The following is a 22324-nucleotide window of genomic DNA, read 5'->3' on the forward strand; positions in this document are numbered from 1 at the left end:
GGTGGCGGAGAGGAGCTAGTCGTCCAAATAAGGAAACACCTGGAATCCTTGACGTCTCAGATGAGCTGTGACCACTGCCATGCATTTGGTAAACACTCTGGGGGCTGAAGTGAGGCCAAAGGGCAGGGCTCTGAATTGGTAATGACTGGTCCCTAGCCGAAAGCGGAGAAACCTTCTGGAGCGTCTGTGAATCTTTATGTGATAGTACGCATCCTGAAGGTCTATAGAGCACATCCAGTTGTCCTTGCCCAGAAAGGGCAGAATGGACTGAAGCGTGACCATCCGGAATCTTGCCTTCTTGACAAATCTGTTTAGATTGCTCAGGTCTAGTATTGGTCTCCAATCTCCCGTCCTTTTGGGGACCAAAAAGAATCTCGAGTAGACGCCGGATCCTACCTGGTCTGCCGGCACAATCTGGACGGCTCTTTTTTCTAGGAGCTTTGAAACCTCCTGTTCTGCCAAATCCCTTTGACCGGGTGAGATGTCTGGAAGGGACTGTTGAGGTACGGGATACCTTTCGAAGGGGATTTTGTAACCCTCGGATATGATCGACTGTACCCACATCTCTTGTGATAGGGATTGCCAGGCTACTGGGTACAGTGAAATCCTTCCCCCGACTGCCTCCAAGGGTGGACAGTCGGGCAACACCTCAGGGATGCTGAAAGGGCTTCTCAGGAAGAGACTCCCTGTTGCCCTGGTTCTGAGGACCCCCCCCTGCCTCTAGGGCGGCGTCTATTATTGTTACCCCCTCTGCCTCTGGAGGTAAACTGACCACGTGTGTCCGGTGTAGCTCCTTGGGCTTTATGAACCACATCTTCCCCCCCTTCTGACCCTTGGGATATGGTCTAGAAGGAGTGGAAAAATGGACTCCAACAGCAGAAAGAGTTTTACCGTCCTGCTCACACCTGGTCAAGGTATCCTTCACCTGAGGTCCGAACAAAGCCGAACCATCAAAGGGGTATTAGTGAAGGACGCCTTAAAGGGGTCCAAAATTACAAAGCCGCATCCAGGCTTGGCGCCTAAGAGCAACTCCTGTGCCTGCGGCCCTGCTCGCTCCATCGGCCGCATAGGATATGAGCCGCATGGAGGAGTTGGATAGGGAATTCAGGATTGCTAGCTGCAAGGCAATCTTTTCTTGAGCCCCAGCAGCAGAAGGATCCTGGACTACTTCACCCAGTTCCTTGAGAATATCTCTTTGAAGCCTGGTGAAGTGACAAAGGTAGTTCAGCGAACGCATAGCAAAGGTCGCTGAAGAAAACATCCGCTTTCCATACCTGTCCATGGTCCTAGAATCCTTGTTAGGAGGATGGACAGGTACTGAAGGATCCGCCAGTTCCTTCTTAGTGGCCGCCACCACCATAGCATCCACAGAGACGCCCTTGGAAAGGAACTGTTTGTCCGTAGGGGCCGTGATAAATTTGGATGGTCTCCTGGGGACAGGTTCCACAGAATCTGGAGCGCCACGCCTTCGAGCCACTACCTGCATAAGTGGGTCGAAGGCGGAGACACCCAGGAGGTGGAGGGTCGGGATCCAAAGCCTCCAGGTATACCGACTCATCCTCAGAGGGATCAATGGATGGCCAATTCCCCCTCTGTTTGAGGAGCTCAAGGATGTCTGAAAAGGAGACATCCTCAGAGGGGGATCGTGGGGAACCCTCCGACTCATCTAAGTCAGTATCCGATGTAGTAGACTCGGGGGAGTCTGTGTGTTTCCTCTTACACGTCCTCTTCCGAGGGGGTCACCTGCTGGATCAGGAGAAACTTCGGAAGAGGAGGAAATTCCCAATGGGGAAACCTGGGGCGATGGATCCCTGGGCCTGAGAGCAAGAGGCTGGCAAGAGGCGTCTAAAGGCACTGAAGAGGGAGGAGCTAGAGGGATGGACCGTTGACCTGGCTCAGAGGCCAGGACACTCCTCATCACCTCAAAGGCTCCCCTCCCCGGGAGGCCGGAATATCCCCGCTCCGAGGATACAGGAATTCCCGGCTCCACTGAGAGGGAAGGCTCCGAGGCCGATGTCGGCGCCGAGCTTACCAAAGCCGAAGCCCCGAGAGGGAGAGCGGGGTCGGACAAGGGTCTGATGCCACTAGCCCCCTCGGAGCCGACCAGGGAAACCTGACGACCGGATCCCTCCAAGGAAGGCCTCAAGGAGGAGATCGGAGCAGAGGACGACGGAGCCGAAGGATGTATCGGCTCCGGCGCCGAAACAGTCGCTGTCCCGAAGCTCCGCCCGAACTCTGGTGTGGAGTCGGAGGAGGAAGTTCAAGGGGTGAGGCAATAGCCGAAGTCTGTTGAGACGGGCTATGGAGCATTTGGGCCAGTGCCTGCGACTTCAACAGCCTGCTTACCACCCTCTCTAAGTCGTGGTCAGACAGCCTGGAAGATCTCGAAGATCGGCTCCGATGGCTCCGCTCCGACAAAAGAGGAGACCCCGGAGCCGAGTGGATACTCTGCAACGAAGGGGACCGAGATCTCTTTCGGGACGAAGTCATCGGAGCCGAAGTCCCCTGAATTCCAGATGGAGCCGAAGGTTTCTCGGCTCCGATGCTGGATAAGGTGTCGGCTCCAGCCGGAGCCGACAAGGCCACAGTAGACAAGGTGTCGGAACCAGCCGGTGCCGAACCCACTACTTTTGAAGTAGATAGATCGGCTCCAGCCGGAGCCGGAGCCACCGGAGGAGGCTTGGATACTGAAGCCGGAGCCTTCGGTGGCTTAGAAGGTTTCCCAGACCCTGCTTTAGAGAGAGAACCTTCTGGCTTAAGTAAGCCACGGAGGATAAGCTTATTCCTCCGTTCCTGCAGGACTCTCTGGCTAAAAGAGTGACACAAAGCACAGGAGTCCTGCAGGTGCAAAGGCCCCAGGCAGTAAACACAAGAAGTGTGACCGTCTGTCAGAGACATTTTCTGACAGCACGAGTCACACTTCTTGAAGCCTGAGACCTTGCCTTCCTTAGACATAATCCTAGGAGGAAGTCACACACAAACCCCAACAAACACACAAAATTAATCCCCTAACACACAACACACAGGAAGGGATTAACCAATGGGGTTTTAGGCCCAACTAAACTTTTACACTAAAGGTAATAAAAAGTTTTGAAATACAAGGGAATAGGGTGGGCTGTAACGCACTACAGACTATAAAAATGAATACAAGGGGGAAATAAACCCTAACTAAGCTTTTCTCTTTTGACAAGAAAAAATTCTTACCTCAGCTGGCAAAGGAGACCTCTTTCGCTAAGCGGCAAACGAGATCTGAGGTAGTTCCGCCTTGCATCATGGGATATAGGGTTGCCTCGAGCTGAAAAAAGGAGTTCTCAAGCTAAAGCAAGTGCCGAGTAGGTGCCGAGGATCGGCTCCGAACCCATCCAGCAAGAATGAAGGCGAGATTGACAACTTAACATGACTGATGTAATGGCGTCAGCTGCATGTTTTTATACCCCTGATGACCTGACATCATGGAAGAAGAAAAGACAGCATCCGACACAGGAATCCGAAGCCTCTGGTATTCAAGCTGGCTGAGGGCTACCAGCAGGCAGATAACCCAAATGTGATGACTGCAACAGTGAAACACGAAGATCATCATCCTAGAGTAGAATCCTTTCCCCTCTTGATCGTGGAGGTACCTCTTGAGCTATGCACCTTGAGATACCTCTTGAACTGTGCGCCTTGAGACAGGAGGGTCTGCAGAACTGGGGGAAATAAAGCCATTTGATCTTCAGGAGTTGAGAAACGCCTCTGAAGGTATGTCTGGTTTCCCACACAAAATAACCTAGCTTGTTTACTGAGAGGACCCAATAGTCTTGGGTAACCTGTTTCTAAACAAGGAAGGGCAGAGACAGGCGCATGAAGAGGGGGATGTCTGTGCTTAATGGCCTGGTAGTCACAGACTACCAGGCCTGGCCTTAAAAGGCTGTTTTTGAACTGGAGCAAAGGGAAAAGACCTGAAGGGGGTCTGCTTCCTCGAATCTTTTTTATCCTTGGGTGGCACATGTCTGTCTGGAAGGCCTGCTCACAAAGGCAGTTTTAGCTGGATAGTTCCCCTGGAAGCGGGGAACCAGGGAGACAAATATGTGCCAGAGGTCCTGGACATCTCTGCCCCTCTTGCTACCCAAAGGACCATCCATGAGTTTTGACTTAATGTCATCAGGCAGAGCCTGTACCCTAAGCCATTACTATCTCCTGATGACAGAGCCTGAGGCCGCAGCCCTTTATCAAGCCTCCACAGCATCACAACTACACTTAATGGTTTATCTAGTTATCTGACTGCAGGAATTTAACAAACTAGAGACCTTAGCTTTGATGGGTGATCTTCCGGATTTCCCTAACTGATAGCATCAGTAAGAAGGGCCAAGGAATATTTGGCCATACGAGTTTGGTAGTTTATGGCTCTGATGGCTAAAGTGGCAGAGGTATACACTTTTTTGCCCAGTCTTTCCATTACTCCGCTTTCCTTATCTGAAGGAAGGAGGGAAGTAGAGGGGAGAAGTTTGGAAGTTTTATCTGCAGCCACAGAAATCATGAACGGGTCTACAGAAGGGGCCTTGAAGAGGAATTTTGAATCTTCAGGGACATTATAAAAACTGTCTGGGCTTTTTGGTGCAGGGGGTTGTGAATTTGGGGCTGTAGAGGCAGCCAGGAAGGCATCCAAAATGGCAGGATACACAGGAGGAATTGCTGACGGAATAGAGGACTCCATTTGTAAGTGGTCATACCACCTCTTTTGAGTCTCAGTACCTTGACTGCAGTCCCATTTAAAGTCCTTCATCTGCACTACTGTTTCCCCAAAGGTAATATCTTCCCCTGAAGAATCCTTTCCATTTGACGACGACGACTCTTGAGAAGCATAAGCCAGAGGGGAGGCAATTTGGGATGTGAAAGTTAGGGAAGAATAGACCCCAACACAGCACCAAGGCCCTTGGACGATACCGGTCCAGAGTTATCAAGGGCCGAGGCCCCCAAGAGAATAGATAGGTTTGAAAGGCATGGAACCAACCCCTTACCCGTGGAGCTGGTGCCAACCACGCTGACATGGGGCCCACACTGGCCCAAGGGCTGAGGACCAGAGCAGGCCAGGGACCCTGATGGGGTAGGGAAAAAGACGATATTCAACACAGTCAGGATCTGACCACAGGTATCCAGGCCCCGAGGTTTCGAAACCCCTGAGGCTGGAAGAGAACGGAGAGCTGCAATTGGAGAGGCTCCCCTAGCTAGTGGGATGGGGAAGCCAGAAGCCCCAACTCTATCTGGGCTTCGAGGAAACTCCTCATTATCCTTGTCCATATTACACGGCAACAAACTCCTGAAAGATATGAAGGAAGTGGAGGAGTGTGTAGATTTGGCCGGGGATCCAATCCTGGAATCTGCAGACCTGCGCCTATACTCAAGAGGTTAGCTCTGAGGCCTCGGAGCCGAATGAAACAAATGCCTGGAAGATCCCGGTGAAGCGGAATCCTCTAGAATTATGGTAAGACCCGACAAGGCTGTCAGATCAAAAGGCTGAGAAGAGGGAGCAGTCGGATCCAACAAACTGGTCAGATCCAAGGCTGGTTTGGCCTTGACTAGATCCGATGTCTTCTGATCCGAGGAGGCTCTGGGTCCGGCAGAAGAATCCATGAGTCTTGATTCCAAGCTAGCCTAGGCTGGGCTCGGACCCAAAGATGTGGGATCCAAAACCCTAGGTTTCTTAGAAGCCCCATAGGAGATAGAAGAATCATTCCACTTGGGATCAGAAGGGCAAGCCTTGGCAAGGGAGACATAAGGTTCCCCCCCACCCACTGAACTAATCCTTTAAGCCAAAGCTTATTTTGGCACTCTGCCAAAGCCCTAGAGTTGAATGCAGCATAACTGTCGTGTTCAACTTCCAGGTGGAGAGCCCCTAGGCAATACAAGTACTCCTTGTGCGAGTCAGAGTTAGGCATTTTCAGACCACACGAGGAGCATTTGTTAAATCCCAAGGGGTTTCTCAGACATGCCAAAGAAAGGAAGAAAACACTAGAAAGAAAACTAGTGACTAAGTTGACTAAACTGACAAAGGGAAAAAAAAGGGCGTCAAATGCCTAACAACCAGAAAAAAATAGTTATCTCCCCTCCTTTAGACTTCCTATCTAACACTACCAAACAACGAAAATAAACCCAGTCAGACTAAAACTAAGCTAATTCCAGCAGAAAATAGTTAGAAAAGTTAGAAAAATCACTTCTCTCAGTGAGAGCCAATGGATCATGTCTGTTGTGGTGCCAGGCAAACGAGGTCTGAGGGTTAGAGGGCAGCAGGGGATTAGGGAAGAGGTAGGAGCTTGAGCCTTGGATCTGTCTAAGCTAAAGTTGCAGACTCGGATCCAATGTCGGATCCAAGACCCTATTGTGAGGAATAATGACATAGAGAACATCAAATCAGTACACTAATTAGTTTTAAATAACTCCTTATATAGTTAATCAAGCAGACAAGAAAACTTCTCTGCCATAAAGAGACCAGGAAGTAGTGTTTGTAGGGTCAAAAATCAGTTTTTCTGGTGCAAGTACTGATGCAAATTTGGGAACGCACCTCAACAGTGGCCAACACAAAAGTACCACTGGGAAAGGCAATGCAGACCCTCAAAGACAACAGAGGCAAGTGTGACACTGATAAAAGTCAGATATTGCTGCTATGTGGAGTTCAACAAGAGTATGACTCATGTCCAAAATATAAAAACTGAGCCAAGTGCTCCAGGACAGACACAATGGTAGCAGGAGAACAGTAAACATTTTGAGACGACCAAGATGGAAAAACACAATCTACTTTATTATGAAATTTTGCACATATCTGGCTTCTGAGAAACGCATCAATATTTTATTTTTACTTGTATTGATGGACTTCAGAGGCAAGGTAACATTCAATGGTGTACTTAGAGTACTGACAGGATTACTTCAACTCTGCAACACACCAAGCCACCACATACATTATCAATCTGTCGACGTTCAATAATGCAGGTGGTCATAACAACTCAGCCCCTTCCTAAGTTCCAGATATGGAAATCAAATCATTCAAAACTTTTCCTGCTGCAGGATTAAAAAGCCACTTAAAAAATTAAAACGAATGTTTGCAGCCAATACTACACAATGAGTTAATTACCAATGAACAGCATGGTTTTACATAAAAGTATTTCTGAAGCTTCATAAAGCTTACTTGTTCTGTAGTGGGTGCTTAACGTAGTGTTCAGGATTTTCTGGGACAGCTACCTCAGCTTTGCCTTCCTCTGAAGTTTTTGATTTTGCAGTGGCTTCCTGAATAAAATAAAACCACATCAGGCAACATTTTTTTTTAACACAACTACTGACAAAAATGCCACATGAACGGTTTTATAAAATGACTTTGAAATTTTAAGATCTGAATCTCTACAGTGGAACAATGCCACAATAATGTTCCTGTAAAACACTGCTTGGTTTCCACACACGTTCTCTTCTGAGGTTTTGTTGACTGGTGTTCATGCTCAAACACCACTGGCATCAGTTTTTAGCAAGGTCTACAGTTTCTACCCAAACTCCAAATGGATTCTGAAGAGAATAGTATCCTATTCAGGGCTGGTTGCTAGCTTGTAGCCACCGTTTGCCGGGAAAGACTGACAGCTCGCAACACTGAGCTAGACACACAGAGTAGATAGATGCATCATGGGAGTTTTAAGAGAGGACCATCAGACTGTCGTCTCACTCTACCTTTGTCAAATCAAGATATTACTGAAACTACAGTGAATATTTTTAGACCACAAGTAATTGGTAAACCACAAATGTACAACCACATGTTAACAGGGCAAATAATTCCACTTTACAGAGGAGCAAAGTTTTAAATCAGTATGAATTACAGACAAAAAAAGTAAACTACTACTAAGAAATTCTTTCATGAAAACTGCACTGACCAACGTTAACAAAGCCATCATGTAACCACTAACAAATTTGGAAGTTACTAACTCAAGTTCTCATTCCCAGACTCCTCTATTTCTCTGTATCAGAAATAAAATAATCTGCCCTTGCCGTTATATGTGCTCTTTTACAAACAATTCCAGCAAAGAAACACACCTAAGTTGCATCTACTCAACCTCACTTCCCAGGGATTGAGCACACCACTAATGACAGTCTTAAGTAGCTCTTTTTAACTAGTAGCCATAGCTTTTTCAGATTTGGAAGACATACTAAAAATGAAGTAAGCACTGAGCATCAATGATTCAGTGCTGGGCATCACTTACACAAAAAAAGAAAAGCAAACTGCTCTGTGAAAAAACACTCTGCAGTGAGTAATATTTTCTCCTCTGGTTATCACCAGCTCAAAAATTATGAAACTTCTCCATAACCCCAGATCTGCTGTGTGTGCTGAAAAGCATTTTGAGTTCACATGTTAGATTTCACTCTGCCAGTACACTCACCTGTTCAAATCCAATCCACTGATTAAGTTCCATGTGAGCACAAGCATGTGTTAACACAAAGCAAACTATAAAATCAAAAGTCTGTTTACAGATGATAGATGGACAGGGCAACACAAAAAAGGGGAGTAGCTGGAGATTAAATAAAATCAGCCACACAATGAAGAAAAGCTTGAAGATAAAAAGACTACAAGGTATGTAGAATACACCTGCCTTTAATAGTCATATGCTGTAGATAACTGTTAGGAAGAATCCCAGACAGTAAAAAATTAAACCCCCTGAGAGGTCAAAGCTGGAGAATGACCAAAAGGAAATGACTCAGAAGGCAGAGGACTAGAGCACTAAGGTGGCAAAGGAGACAGACTACTGGCCTGTCACAACGGACCGAGCAATAATGCTTGGTTAAGTCATTAAAAATCGACAACCACATGTATATTCACCTGTGTTCCAAAAATTTGGGAAGAGCACTGGAAGACTTAAGGACTGGTTAATGGACAATTCAGAAGCCACTTAAAGGAGAGAGGGAACTGATCTCCAGAGTCTCTCTCTTCCAACCTGACAAGTTAGCCATGGTCACTCCTCCCTGCTTACAGTTATAGTCTTTCACACCTTTGTCAATCTACCAGGGTCTGTTCTCACACTGTAAACCAACATCAGCTGTGCAGTCAGTTCCACCCAAACAGTTCACACAGGCACCTTATAAATGAAAAAGCAAGCAAAAAGAGAAAACCTTGAAGTGCATTTCTCACTTATCCTCCAACTATGCTTAATGTCTTACACTTCAACTTTAAGGCAAGAGATTTCTCTATGGCTGCTCTTTGTTAACTGATTCTTTCAAAACATTTATCTCAAAAAATACATTCCTTTCAGAGCGAGTCTACCCCATTAAACAGGTGGAATAATATAGGTTCATAGTTACGTACCAGGCTATCGGCCCAAGGGGCTACGTAAGCCTAGCCAATAAGGTTCTCTGGCTTACGCCACCCAAGAAAGTTATTTTCCTGTGCCACTGTTGAGCGCAGAGACAGAACTGACCCCCAGGGTGCATTTTCTATTTCCCATCCACTCATCAAGATTTTTCTTGAAGAGTACTAATGAAGAACTTTACTTGGCATAGACGGGTAGCCTGTTCCAGAGTATGGGAAGTTTCTGGGACAGGAATCTATCCCTCCAGCATGTCCTGTTTATTGTGGTGACAAGGTTTAGGTCCCTAGAGCATGTAGCTCGGAGGGAATGGGATTTCTTTAGGTGTAGCTTGTCCAACAGCTCTGGGTTTGACATAGCTTTATATGTTGGACAGAGATCACCTTGGAGTAGGCGATATGCTGCAGAGTAAAGCTGGAGTTTTTTGAGGTGGTCAGTGTAGGGCATTTGTTTAAGGCCAGTAATCCTCTTTGTGAGGTACTTCTGTGGCCTTTCCAGCTGCTGAAGATGTCTTGTGAGGTACATTCCAAAAGGGGCATTGTACTCTATAATGGGTCTAATGAGTGTCGAGTAGAGGGGAACAATGACCTCTTTTTTCCAGGATGAGAACCCTTTTATGATGATGTGCGCCACGTAGAAGGACTTCCTGACTACTGCGGCGATGTGACTATCAAAGGAGAGACTACTGTCCACCTGGGTCCCAAGGTCTCATCACACATTCGGTGTTAAGTAGATTGCTGCCTATGTGGTAGCTCATGGGTACAGAGTTTTTAACAAAGGGGAGGACACTACACTTTTTGAAATTGAGCTTGAGGCTATGGCTCTGACACCAGGCATCTGGCTCAGCGAGGCCCTTCTGTAGGATGTCCACATCATTTGGGGACTTGACTATGGCTCCTAGTTTGCAGTCATCTGCGAACTTCATTAGCCAGAGACCTTCTGTGTTAGCCTGTACTTCAGAGAAGTAGATACCAAACAGGAGAGGTCCCAGGATGGAACCCTGTGGTACTCCACTTGTCACTGCTTTGAGGTCAGATTTGGTGTCTGCAACTTTTACAGTGTGGGTTCTGTCAGTGAGCCAGTTGGCAATCCGTCTTGTGATGTAGGGATTTATACCTAGTTTAGTGAGTTTAGCTATAATTCCAGAATGGGGGATGGTGTCAATAGCATTGACGAGGTCAAGATAGGCTGTGTGAACCATCTTACCCTCATCTACAGCTTTGGTGACAGCCTCAAAGAAGTCAATCAGGTTCAGGAAGCATGATCTGCCTTTCACAAACCCGAACTGGGTGGGATCCAGAGTTTGGAGATTACCGATGTCTTTGTTTACGAGTTCCATGATGATACGTTCCATGGCTTTACAGACCAGGCTCGTCAGGCTAATAGGTTGATAGTTCCTGGGATCTGTGCTGGCTCCCCCTTTGTGGAGTGGGATAACTCTTGCTGTGCTCCATTCAGTGGGCACAAAGGCTGATGCGAGGCTATTATTGAACATGGTGCTTAAATGGAGAGCAAGTTTGTTCTGAAGTTCGAGTAAAACGCAGTCTGGGATGTTGTCTGGTCTCATGGATGCTGTGTTTTTGGCTTTAGAGAGTGCAGCTTTTACCTGCGTAGTCATGATTATAAGGACTCTGCATTCTTCCTGTATGGATATGGGCCCTTTAGGGGTTGGGGGGGGGGGGTAAAGTTAGCACTGAACCTATCTGCCAGGATGCTGGCAATATCAGTTGGTTCTGTAATTTTCGTGCCTTTGTGCTGTAACTCAGAGCAGATCTGGGTGCTGCCATCGAGATTCTTGACATAGCTATAGAATGCTTTGTGGCTGTCCTTAGAATATTCACTACTTTACTGTCAATCAATTATTAGCAGTGCTTCTGTTCTACAATCATATTTCTGAACAACTCATGCATTTGAACCACTATCCTTTTTCAGCTCACTGCTAGACATAGGCCTTCACCGTAACACCATAATCTCAAGTCCTCCAAACACTCCACACACGGCCTGATTATTACGAACATACCAAACTCTATCGCCAACATAAATATTCTGCCATAATCACGAAGCACCCACTGCTCAATCACCTTATGTCAACCATCCTATAAAACTACCACCAAAATTAAAAGCCTTCAGAAACCAGAGTATCATAAATATAGACAACCTCAATTTTTCTCACAGCCCACAAATGGAATCGTATACTCTCCTTACATGACCCTAGTAAAGCACCTTTAAGCCTAACCAACTTTTTTACTCCAGCAGCAAGACAAATTCTTCCCACTTAACCACTGGATTTATAAACCCACCAAAACTGAATTGCTGTCCACTGAACTCAAACATTTTTTCACTTTAAGGGATGAAGCATAGCAAAAATGGAAACATATCCCAAAAATGAAAACACCTCCTTTATAGTCTTGCATAACCCAGCCAAGAAGTCCATCAGAAGGCACAAAAGAAATCTCCAAACAAAGAAATAAGAAGTTATGTACTCACCATAATGTTTCATGTGAGTTGTTCATCTCGCCTTCATTCTTGACTGATGGGTTCGGAGCCGGTCCATCAGCTCCAGTACGGCCACATGCAAAGCTCAGGGTCTTCCAGTAGCTGGAGGCCAAGCCCCTATCCCATGATGCACTGTGAATTACCTCAGATCTTGTTTGCTGCATGTACTATGACCATATAAATTAGCTATCCCCCTATGGAAAGGAAGAAGAAATTGAGCAACCAGATGTGACCAACATCTAGGTCAGCTATCAGCCAGGAGAGGGAAGGAGGGAGAGATGCAAGAATGAAGGCAAGATGAACAACTCGCATAGAACGTTATGGTGAGTATATAACTTCTTAATGTGAAGCTGTTGAATCTCGCCATTCATTGTTGACTGATGGCTAGCGTCCCTAGCACCATCGATCCTGGGTGGCTCATGGGAGTACATTTTTCAGGATCGTGGACCCAAAGGAAGCCCTGTCCACAGAGGCCTTATCAACTTTGTAATGAGTGATAAAGGTATGAGGTTTTGACCAAGTGGCTGCTGCACAAATGTTATCAAGGGGCAGTTTGGCTGAAAACGCAGAGGATGTAGAAACTGCTCTGGCTGAGTGAGCTTTAATCTTGTGTTGCAAACGTGTATTAGCAGCTAAATAGACAAAGGTGATACAATCAGATAACCATCTAGACAGAGTTGTTTTAGCCACTGGTCTACCTTTCCTGGAGTAAGAGAATGAAACAAAGAGCTGGTCTGATTTCCTGATGCATTTTGTTCTACCCAAATAAAATCTGAGCTGTCTGTGAACATCAAGTTTGTGCAGCATACACTCCAACTTGTTGGAATGATTAGGGAAGAAAACTGGTAACTCAATAACTTGGTTGATATTGGTTTCTGAACAAACTTTGGTGAAAAAGGAAGGATTTGTCCCAAGTGATACTCTGTCAGCATGAAAAATCAAATAAGGAGGGCTGATAGATGAAACCTGAAGCTCTGACGCTCTGCGGGCAGAAGTAAAAGCTACCAGAAATATGGTTTTCCACAACAAATATTTGAGGTCACAAGATGCTGCTGGTTCAAACGGGGGAAGGATTATACGTGACAGCATAAAATTTAGATTCCATGGAAAATAGGGAGTTTTCACAGGTGGTCTCATATGAAATGTCCCCTTGAGAAAGGCCTTTGATAACTTGTGGTACATATTTAACCCGTCAATCCCAAGATGAAAATTAGATATAGCAGCCAACTGGACCCTAACTGTAGATGCTGCCGCTCTCCTTTGTTAAAAATCATAGTCAAGAATTCTAGTATGGATGTCAAGGAGGCTTGGTAAGGATCAATATTATGCTTAAAGGCACATATGGAAAACCTCTTCCACTTACTAAGATAGAATTTTCTAGTGGACGGCTTATGAGAAGACAAAAGGATCTGTTTGTCTCACTGGAAAAGTTAAGAAGCCTGGCTATGAGGGGAACTGGAGCAGCCAAGCTGTCAACTTCAATAACTGCAGAGAGGGATGAACGTCCCCTGACAAATGCGTCAGAAGGTCTGGAACTGGGTCCAGAATCCAAGGATCCTCCAAGGGATGATGAAAGAATGGGAATCAAATCTGCTGAGGCCAATGAGGGGCTATAAGGATGATGGTCTTCCCAGGGACTTTGCTTTCTGTTGAACCTTCGGTATCAATGCTATTGTTGGAAATACATAGAGGAGACCCGGGGGCCAATCGTGTACGAGTATGGCCCTTGGGGCTTCTCCTGGGGGTGAATCAGGGCAAAGTAGCTTCTGCATTTTGTGCTGATGTGACTGGCAAAAAGGTCGCAGCAAGGCTTGCCCCATTTGCGGAAAATCCTGTCCGCAATGTCTTTCTTGAGGGACCACTCATGCAGCAACAAGACTGTCCTGCTCAGTTTGTCTGCTATCACGCTGGATCTCCCTGGGATGTGCGTTGCCAACAGAAAGCGCTGGGAGGAAACAACCCACTGCCAAACTCTAAGGGCTTCTCGTCAAAGAGGATATGATCTGGTTCCCCCTTGCTTGTTCAAGTACCAGACTACTGACATATTGTCTGTCTGAATCTCAATCGTTCCTAGAGGAAGGGAGTCCTGGAAGTACTGCAACACCAAAAGTACTGCTCTCATCTCAAGAACATTGATATACAAGTGTGACTCCTGATTGGTCCATGTGCCTGGGGCAGTCTTTCCCTGAAAATGTCCCCCCCCCCCACCCTATCAAGGAAGCATCCCTGGTCATAATGGCTACTGGAAGGGGTAGAACAAAGGGGCGTCCTATGGTGACATGAAGAGAGGTCAACCACCACTGGAGAACTTTCTTGCAAGAACTCGTAATCAATATCGTGTGGTCCATAGGTAGTTCCTGGTAAGAACATTGAGTGAACAACAGCCATTGAAGGATCCACATATGCATTCTTGCTAATGGTATGGCTAGGATTGCTGCAGCCATCATACCAAATACTTTCAGAACTTCTGTAGCTGGTGCTCTGTCTTTCAATACCAATGTGCTGACATGCTGACGAAGAAGAAACTCTCAATTGGTAGCCTTAGAGTGGTGGTTGAGGTGTCTAGCTCTGCCCCGATAAAAACGATATGCTGTGATGATGACAAGGCAGACTTTTCTGAGTTGACTGTAATACCGAAATGACTGCAGAGTGTACTCCCTTGCCTGAATAAGTTGATGTCTGGTGGTGGCGGTAAGGAGCCAATCATCTAGGTACGTAAACACCTGGAATCCTAGACATATCAGGTGAGCAGTGACCACTGCCATGCATTTGGTGAACACTCTGGGGCTGTAGTGAGACCAAAGGGCAGGGCTCAAAAGTGAAAATTATTGGCTCCCAGCCAGAAACGCAGGTGATCTCTGGATGGCCTGGCCATCTTTATGTGGTAGTACGTATCCTTGAGATCTATCAAGCACATCCAATTGTTTTTCCATAAGAAGGAAGTATAGACTGAAGCGTGACCATCCGGAACTTCTCTTTCTTTACACACTGGTCGAGTCTGCTGAGGTCAAAAATGGGTCTCCAGTCCTCTGTTTTCTTTGGAACCAAAAAGAATCTCGAGTAAGGTCCGGATCCTGTCTGATCTTCTGGGACTGGCTGGATGACTTTTTTTTTTTTGTAGCAACTTTCGGACCTCTATAGTTGCTTGTTCCCTGTAACTGGGTGGAACGTCCGGGATTCTCCTTATGGACTGGGGGGGGGGGGGGGTGGCAAACGGTATGAAGTACCTTCTGGAAATACTTTGTACCCAGCTGTCTTTTATTTCTTGCCAGGCTACCCAGCTGTCTTTTATTTCTTGCCAGGCGTCTGGGTACAAAGTTAAGCGACCCCCAACTGCCTCCAGAGCAGGACAGTCGGGCCTCCTTTCAGGAGTTCTGATAGAGATCACTTCTCTAGGTAACCCTGTCACCCTGATGTTGCGGACCCCCTCTGCTGTGAAGGCGGCGTCTTCCACTATTACCCCCTCCTCTGCCCCTGGAGGGAGGGTTCACCACGTGTGTCCTGAAAGGCTCCTTGGGTTTTCCAGAACCACATTTTCCCTCCCCTTTGACTTTTGGGATAAGGTCGGGTAGGGGTGGAAAAACAGACTCCGACAGCAGACAGTGTCTTTCCCTCCTGTTCACACAGGATTCATAGATTATTACTAGGCTAGCTGCCCTCATGGACCATTTTTAAGCCAAGCCAATTACCCCCTGTGAGAATCAAACCCTGCACCTTGTGCTTCTAAGGTAAACACTTTAACCATTATGACACCCTCCACCTGGTCAAGGTTTTTCACTTTAGGCCCAAAAAGGGATGAGCCATCAAAGAGGGTGTTAACGAAGGATGACTTGAAGGGCTCCGTGAAGGAACACAAGCGCATCCAGGAATGTCTTCTAACAGCAATTCATGTACCTGCTGCCCTACTTGTTCCATCAGCTGCATAGGATATGAGACGCATGGACGAGTTGACAATAGAATTTCGGTAGAAAGCTGGGCAGCAACTTTGTCAGAAGCACCTGCAGCTACTGTACCCTGAAGAGAATCTCCCATCTCCTTAAGGAGATCCCTTTGCAACCTAGTAAAATGGGTTAAGTAGTTCAGTGAACGGAGAGCAAAAGTCGCTGACTGATGCATTTGCCATATCTATCCATGATCCTAGACATTCTATTAGGGGGATGGATTAACGAGGAAGTCTCAGACACTTCCATTTTGGTGGCTGCCACCACCACCATGGCATCAACTGGGACTCCTTTGGTGAAGAAAGCTTTGTCTGGTGGGGCTGATATAAACTTGTTAGGCCTCTTATGGACAGGCACCATGGACTCCGGTGTCTCCCACACCCTTCGAAAAACCAACTGCATGAGCTCATCGAAGGGCGGAGACACCGAAGACGTGGAGGGTTGAGACCCCCAAAAGCCTTCAGGAGGAGAACAGATTTGGACTGCCAATCACCCCTCTGCCTAAGCATCTCAAGTATCTCAGCAAAGGAGATATCCTCAGAGGTGTTCCATGGGGACCCTTATGACGCATCCAAGTCAGTGTCAGATGTTAAAGACTCCTGTGGGGAGTCCAAGTGTCTCCTCCTGCACAATCTCTTCCTGGGGACATCCTCAGTGGGAGCCACTGGGGAGGTCCCAGAAGAGCAGGGGGCACCCTGTGGGGCTACCTGAGGCTCTGGGTCTCTACGCTTAGCCTGGACGATGGAAGCGGAAGCAGACACTGAGGCTTTAGGGGATAAGGAAGCAAGGCCTGAAGTCAAGGATGTCTTGGGGGACAAGGCTGCTTTCAAACAAGTCAGACCAAAAAGTACACAATGAGGAACCTTGTTTGCAGACAGAAACGCCTCCGAGTCAAAAAGCTTCTTAACGCTTTTATTTTGAACAAACCAAAAGAGCGTTTTCGCCACAGACCACTGCAGCTTCTTCAGAGAAACAAGTTAGACAAAAAACACTCACTTTAAAAATACTACATCAGGAAATGACATATTCCTGTTTCCTGTTACCGAACAGTTGTATTTAAAAACACATACAAAATGCTAAAAAGTTAAAGGCATCCCACATTTAGAATCATTTTTAAAAGTAGCACACAACAATAAGAAATGGATTCAATTATATGAAAAAAGATCTCAGCGACTTAACAATAATATAGATGACAAAAAACAGATGTCATTACTATTTACAATAAACTACTATACAAAATATGTAAGTAGATCTATCGAAAAATATACTCTGATACTCACTTAAAACATTAAAAACAAGTTTGCCTTATATGAGGTGTGTATGAGGGATAAATACTGCTCATATTTGCTCAGGCTTAGTTTATTAAACATTTTGTTTGTTCTGTAACCATGTAGGACTAAGGAAAAAAGAAGGAGGGGGGGGGGGGGGAAAGAAAAGGAAAGGGAGAAGTATCCTTTGCCCTGCGGAAAACACGTGCGACCTAAAAGATTCAGCACGTGAGAATCTATTGTGTCTTCCTACTAAGACCACTAAGACTAGGTTATAAACCAAACTGTTAGGTTAAGCAAGCCCTAAATGGTAGACGGTCAAGTCAACTAGCTAGACCCAATGTGTTAGTGCAAGGTGCTGAAAACACACAAGACTGCCAAGTCATCCAATATGTGTTGCCTGATATACGGGTCAGACCTAAAGTCAGAGAAAACTATATAATAACAGTAGGTTTTACCTAAAATAACTTTTTAATTTAAGAACTGGGGCAATGTTGCAGTTAGTGTTAAGGCCAGGAAGACAGAAAGCGTCCAAGCGCAACTGCCAATCCAGCTCACAATTTTCTAGTATTAAAGATACAGGGCCCCCTCTGATTTTTAAGGGTACATGGTCTATAGCCATAAAGCTAAAACTATGTCCTGGGAACAATGCAATATGTTTGGCCAGTGCGTTGTCATCTTTACATGTCCTAATTGCATACAAGTGCTCATACATCCTATCTCGCAGTCTCCTGTCGGTTTTTCCGATGTAGAACCCAGAGCAGCAGTTGCACATAGCAATGTATATAACTGATTTGCTCTCACAATTAAGAGCATGCTTGATGACAAACTTCCTGTCCCTAACAAGGAATGTCTCCCCTGTTCGGACATTGTTACAGAAGTTACAGAATCCACATCTGGACATTCCTTTCCTTTTATAAAAACTATACTGTTGGATATCCCTTTGTAATAGTTCCTTCAAATTTTTAGATCGTTTAAAAATAAATCTGGGTTCGTCTCCCAATTTTCCTGCTAGTGATGGATTTGAGGATATCCACCTCCAATTCTTACGGATGATGTCCAGAATTGCTTCTGAATTAGTACTAAAAATAGTGACGAAGCTCAAAGGTAAATCTGTGTTTGATTCTCTGCGGTCAACATTGCTACCTATTAGACCACTTATAGGCACCTCATCTGTGAAACTACTAACTACACTGGAGGAGACCTTTTGTTTAGTCAATAAAGGGGTGTAGAAGCCTCTAGTTCTTTTAAGAGTAACTTCCTCAATAAGTTCACAAACCATTTTCTCAGGATAGCCACGGTTAGTGAACATTTCCTTCAGAAATGAACATTCCTTAACAAAATCCACAAGGGTGCTGCACATTCTTCCTGCCCTCACCAGCTGTCCCTTCACTATAGATCTTTTCTGTTTGTGAGGGTGAAAGCTGATGAAGTGCAGGAAAGAATTGCAGTATGTGGCTTTCCTAAAGACGGTGGACCTGAAGCACTGATGACAAATATCCTTCGTAAGTTTGACATCTAAATAATCCAGCTCGGTGGTAGAAAATTTAAAAGTGAACTTCAGGAACTCAGTGGAATTACTGATATTATCCACCAAGTTTTTCGCTTCCAATTCTGACGCCCTGAACAGGAGGAACATGTCGTCAAGGTAGCGGGTGTAGAAGGTAACAGGGGCCATAATACCAGGGAGATCAGCCAAGATGTTTGCTTCCCAGTACCCCATTACATAGTTTGCCACACCTGCTCCACATGGGGAGCCCATCGCCACCCCCGTTTCTGTAAATTGAAGTCACCGTCAATTAGGAAGTAGTTCCTGGTTAGTACTATTTCCAGTAATTCCATAACCAGTTCGACCTCCAATCTGGGCCCCAAAATTTTGTAACATTGACCCTGTCCATTCAACGCCTCTAAGTGCGGTATGCACGTATAGAGGTCAATGACATCAATAGTTAACAAGTTGTCATCTTCATTGAATGGCAGTTTGTTTATGTTGTCCAAAAATGTCCATGAGTCCTTACACACACTTGGAATGTACTTAACGATTTGTCCAAGATGTGTGTGATTAGTTTGGAACATGGGTAAGTAATAGAGGATCTACTGTCAATTAAAGCTCTCATAGGGGGGTCAGTAACACTTTTATGGATTTTAGGGATCCCAAACATAACGGGGATCTTAGAAGACATGATGTCAATATAATTATATGTCTTGATATCAATTTTCCCCGTTAAGAAAAGGTCCCTAAAATATCCCCTGATCCTTTGTGTGGTACCGTTAACTTCATTTCTTGAAGCTTTTGTGTAGGCATCACTATCAAGGAGGGAAGTCATTTTCTCATTATAGGTGACATTATGGAAAATCACCAAGCCTCCTCCCTTGTCCGGTTTTAACACCCGTATAGGTAACTGACTAAGTTCATCCAGTAATAAGCGTTGTTCTTTAGAAATATTGGGAGTTGTAATCCTATTGTATTCATTATATTTGTTACCCAAAAATCTAAAATCAAATTCACACATGTTCTCAAACAATTCCAACGTAGAATGTAATGGAGGATTAAAAACACTGGACAGTTTTGGAAGTCCTACATTGGGGATGGCGTTTACTTCACCATGATTCACAGCCTCTGTTTCATGATTGAACAGTAACTTAAGATTCATTTTTCTTACAAAACACTTTAGTTCAATAATTTCTTTAGCAACATTCCCATAGGAAGTTGGAACAAAAGTGTTTCCAAAAGCTAACAATTCTATCAATTGTTGGTCCAAAATAATGTCAGAAAAATTGTAAATGGTAAAGTCGCCATTCGTGTTGGTGAGAATGACAGGGGGCCCACCATAAGAAGGTGAGCTAGAGACATCAGCGTCGACTATACTAGAACTATCTGCCACCAAGAAGTTAGGTATGGGGTCAAGCAGGGGCAAGTTAGGTATGGAGTCAAGCAGGGGCAAGTTTGTTACTTCGTTCTGTTCCTGTAAGACTTCTTGCTGCGTTGCCCTAAAAAATTTTTGTTGTTACTATTCCCTGCATTATAAGTGTTGTGCCCCCTATTGTCATTGTGACCTTTGTCACTTCTCTCGTGGCTTCCCTTATCTTTAGCAAAGCCCTTAATTCTGTTACTCCTTCTAGGTGTTGGGGTGGCATGAACATTCCCAGAGTCTTCTTCATCAAGGTCTTCTACCCCGTCCTCATCCTCACCTAGTGTTTGGACAGGATATTCATTATTACTGCTTATACGAACATGTCTGGTCCCTTTAAGGTTAGGGTAAGCAACATTTTTACCATAAGCCTCTCTGTCCCTACTCAATTTTTTACTCTTGTTTCCCTTTAGTTTAAGTAGCAGAGTATCAATACTGGACAAGATCCGTCCGTAATCGAACTGGTATCTATTAAAATCTAAATGTTGCTTAATTTCATTGTCTAAATCATTAATTTCTTTTAATACAACATCAACATTTGCACTATAGTGCTTAATAATAACATTCATTAACTCAGCACCATGTTTTTGAAAAAGAGCCTCCAGGTCAATCAAGAAGTCATGGTCTGAAATTAAACCAGAAGGCGTAAAATTATTCCATAAGCCTTTTGGTACAATATTTTCATTAATGCATTGCTTGAAGTAAGCAGACTCAAGCTGCAGTTTTTTTAATTTTAATAATTTAGAGTCAAAAATCTTAAGCTTTTCTGATAAGCATAAGCCATCATTATTTGCGACAGTACCTGTATTTATTCCTTGCTCGGTGAACAGCAAGTTAGTAGTATCCAATAGCCAGCCACCGAGGTCTGGAATTCTGTTATTAGACCCTGTAGGTATATTGTCATTACTGGAACCAGCAACTGCCCCATTCCGAGCAGTTGTTTGGACGGTGGTACGTTCGTTAGAGGCCACTGCAGCGTACGAACCAGTCCGTCTTGTTGCTGCCAGGCCACTCGGACTTAAACCGGAAAGCTGTAATCCAGGTCCTTGGCTCATTCCTGTGCCAAGAACATCGGCAGGTGACATAGTCCGAGGGTTAGGTTGCGCTGCTGGGATCCAATCTTCATTTGGGCCCTGGCTGTGCTCTATTGTCAAACCATTCCGGCTCGGACCATTTCTCAGTGCATGGAAGGAAGCTTGCATCGTATCCATCCTCGAGTTCATGTCATCCAGTCTAGCTGATAGACCTGCTATCAGCGAAGTTAAGTCAGTGTCCATAGCAGTGCTGCCAGTTGCCATTAACTCAACTGTTAGACAACTGCTAACAACTACCGGTAAAACAAGGTAAAACACGGAAGGCTGCAAAGCTGCAAACCAACAGGAATCCTCCTACGAAAAACCACAAAAGCTGCTTACAAACAAGTCAGACCAAAAAGTACACAATGAGGAACCTTGTTTGCAGACAGAAACGCCTCGAGTCAAAAAGCTTAACGCTTTTATTTTGAACAAACCAAAGAGCGTTTTTGCCACAGACCACTGCAGCTTCTTCAGAGAAACAAGTTAGACAAAAAACACTCACTTTAAAAATACTACATCAGGAAATGACATATTCCTGTTTCCTGTTACCGAACAGTTGTATTTAAAAACACATACAAAATGCTAAAAAGTTAAAGGCATCCCACATTTAGAATCATTTTTAAAAGTAGCACACAACAATAAGAAATGGATTCAATTATATGAAAAAAGATCTCAGCGACTTAACAATAATATAGATGACAAAAAACAGATGTCATTACTATTTACAATAAACTACTATACAAAATATGTAAGTAGATCTATCGAAAAATATACTCTGATACTCACTTAAAACATTAAAAACAAGGTAGTTCCTGGTAAGAACATTGAGTGAACAACAGCCATTGAAGGATCCACATATGCATTCTTGCTAATGGTATGGCTAGGATTGCTGCAGCCATCATACCAAATACTTTCAGAACTTCTGTAGCTGGTGCTCTGTCTTTCAATACCAATGTGCTGACATGCTGACGAAGAAGAAACTCTCAATTGGTAGCCTTAGAGTGGTGGTTGAGGTGTCTAGCTCTGCCCCGATAAAAACGATATGCTGTGATGATGACAAGGCAGACTTTTCTGAGTTGACTGTAATACCGAAATGACTGCAGAGTGTACTCCCTTGCCTGAATAAGTTGATGTCTGGTGGTGGCGGTAAGGAGCCAATCATCTAGGTACGTAAACACCTGGAATCCTAGACATATCAGGTGAGCAGTGACCACTGCCATGCATTTGGTGAACACTCTGGGGCTGTAGTGAGACCAAAGGGCAGGGCTCAAAAGTGAAAATTATTGGCTCCCAGCCAGAAACGCAGGTGATCTCTGGATG

At 45.0% G+C, this 22324-nt stretch overlaps 1 protein-coding gene across 2 annotated transcripts in view; it reads right to left on the reverse strand.

Annotated features, from left to right (window-relative positions):
* Positions 1 to 22324, reverse strand: part of LOC122793195 (eukaryotic translation initiation factor 4E-like) — an 891923-nt gene that overhangs the window by 713768 nt on the left and 155831 nt on the right. For both annotated transcript variants that reach the window (XM_044061026.1, XM_044061025.1), the window contains one exon: positions 7160 to 7257. In XM_044061026.1, coding sequence (XP_043916961.1) covers positions 7160 to 7257 — 98 coding nt within the window. The remainder of the gene's footprint in view (positions 1 to 7159; positions 7258 to 22324) is intronic.

The sequence above is a fragment of the Protopterus annectens genome, chromosome 2.part0 (assembly GCF_019279795.1).
Source record: "Protopterus annectens isolate FY-2018-M chromosome 2.part0, PAN1.0, whole genome shotgun sequence".
Taxonomy (NCBI): Eukaryota; Metazoa; Chordata; order Ceratodontiformes; family Protopteridae; genus Protopterus; species Protopterus annectens.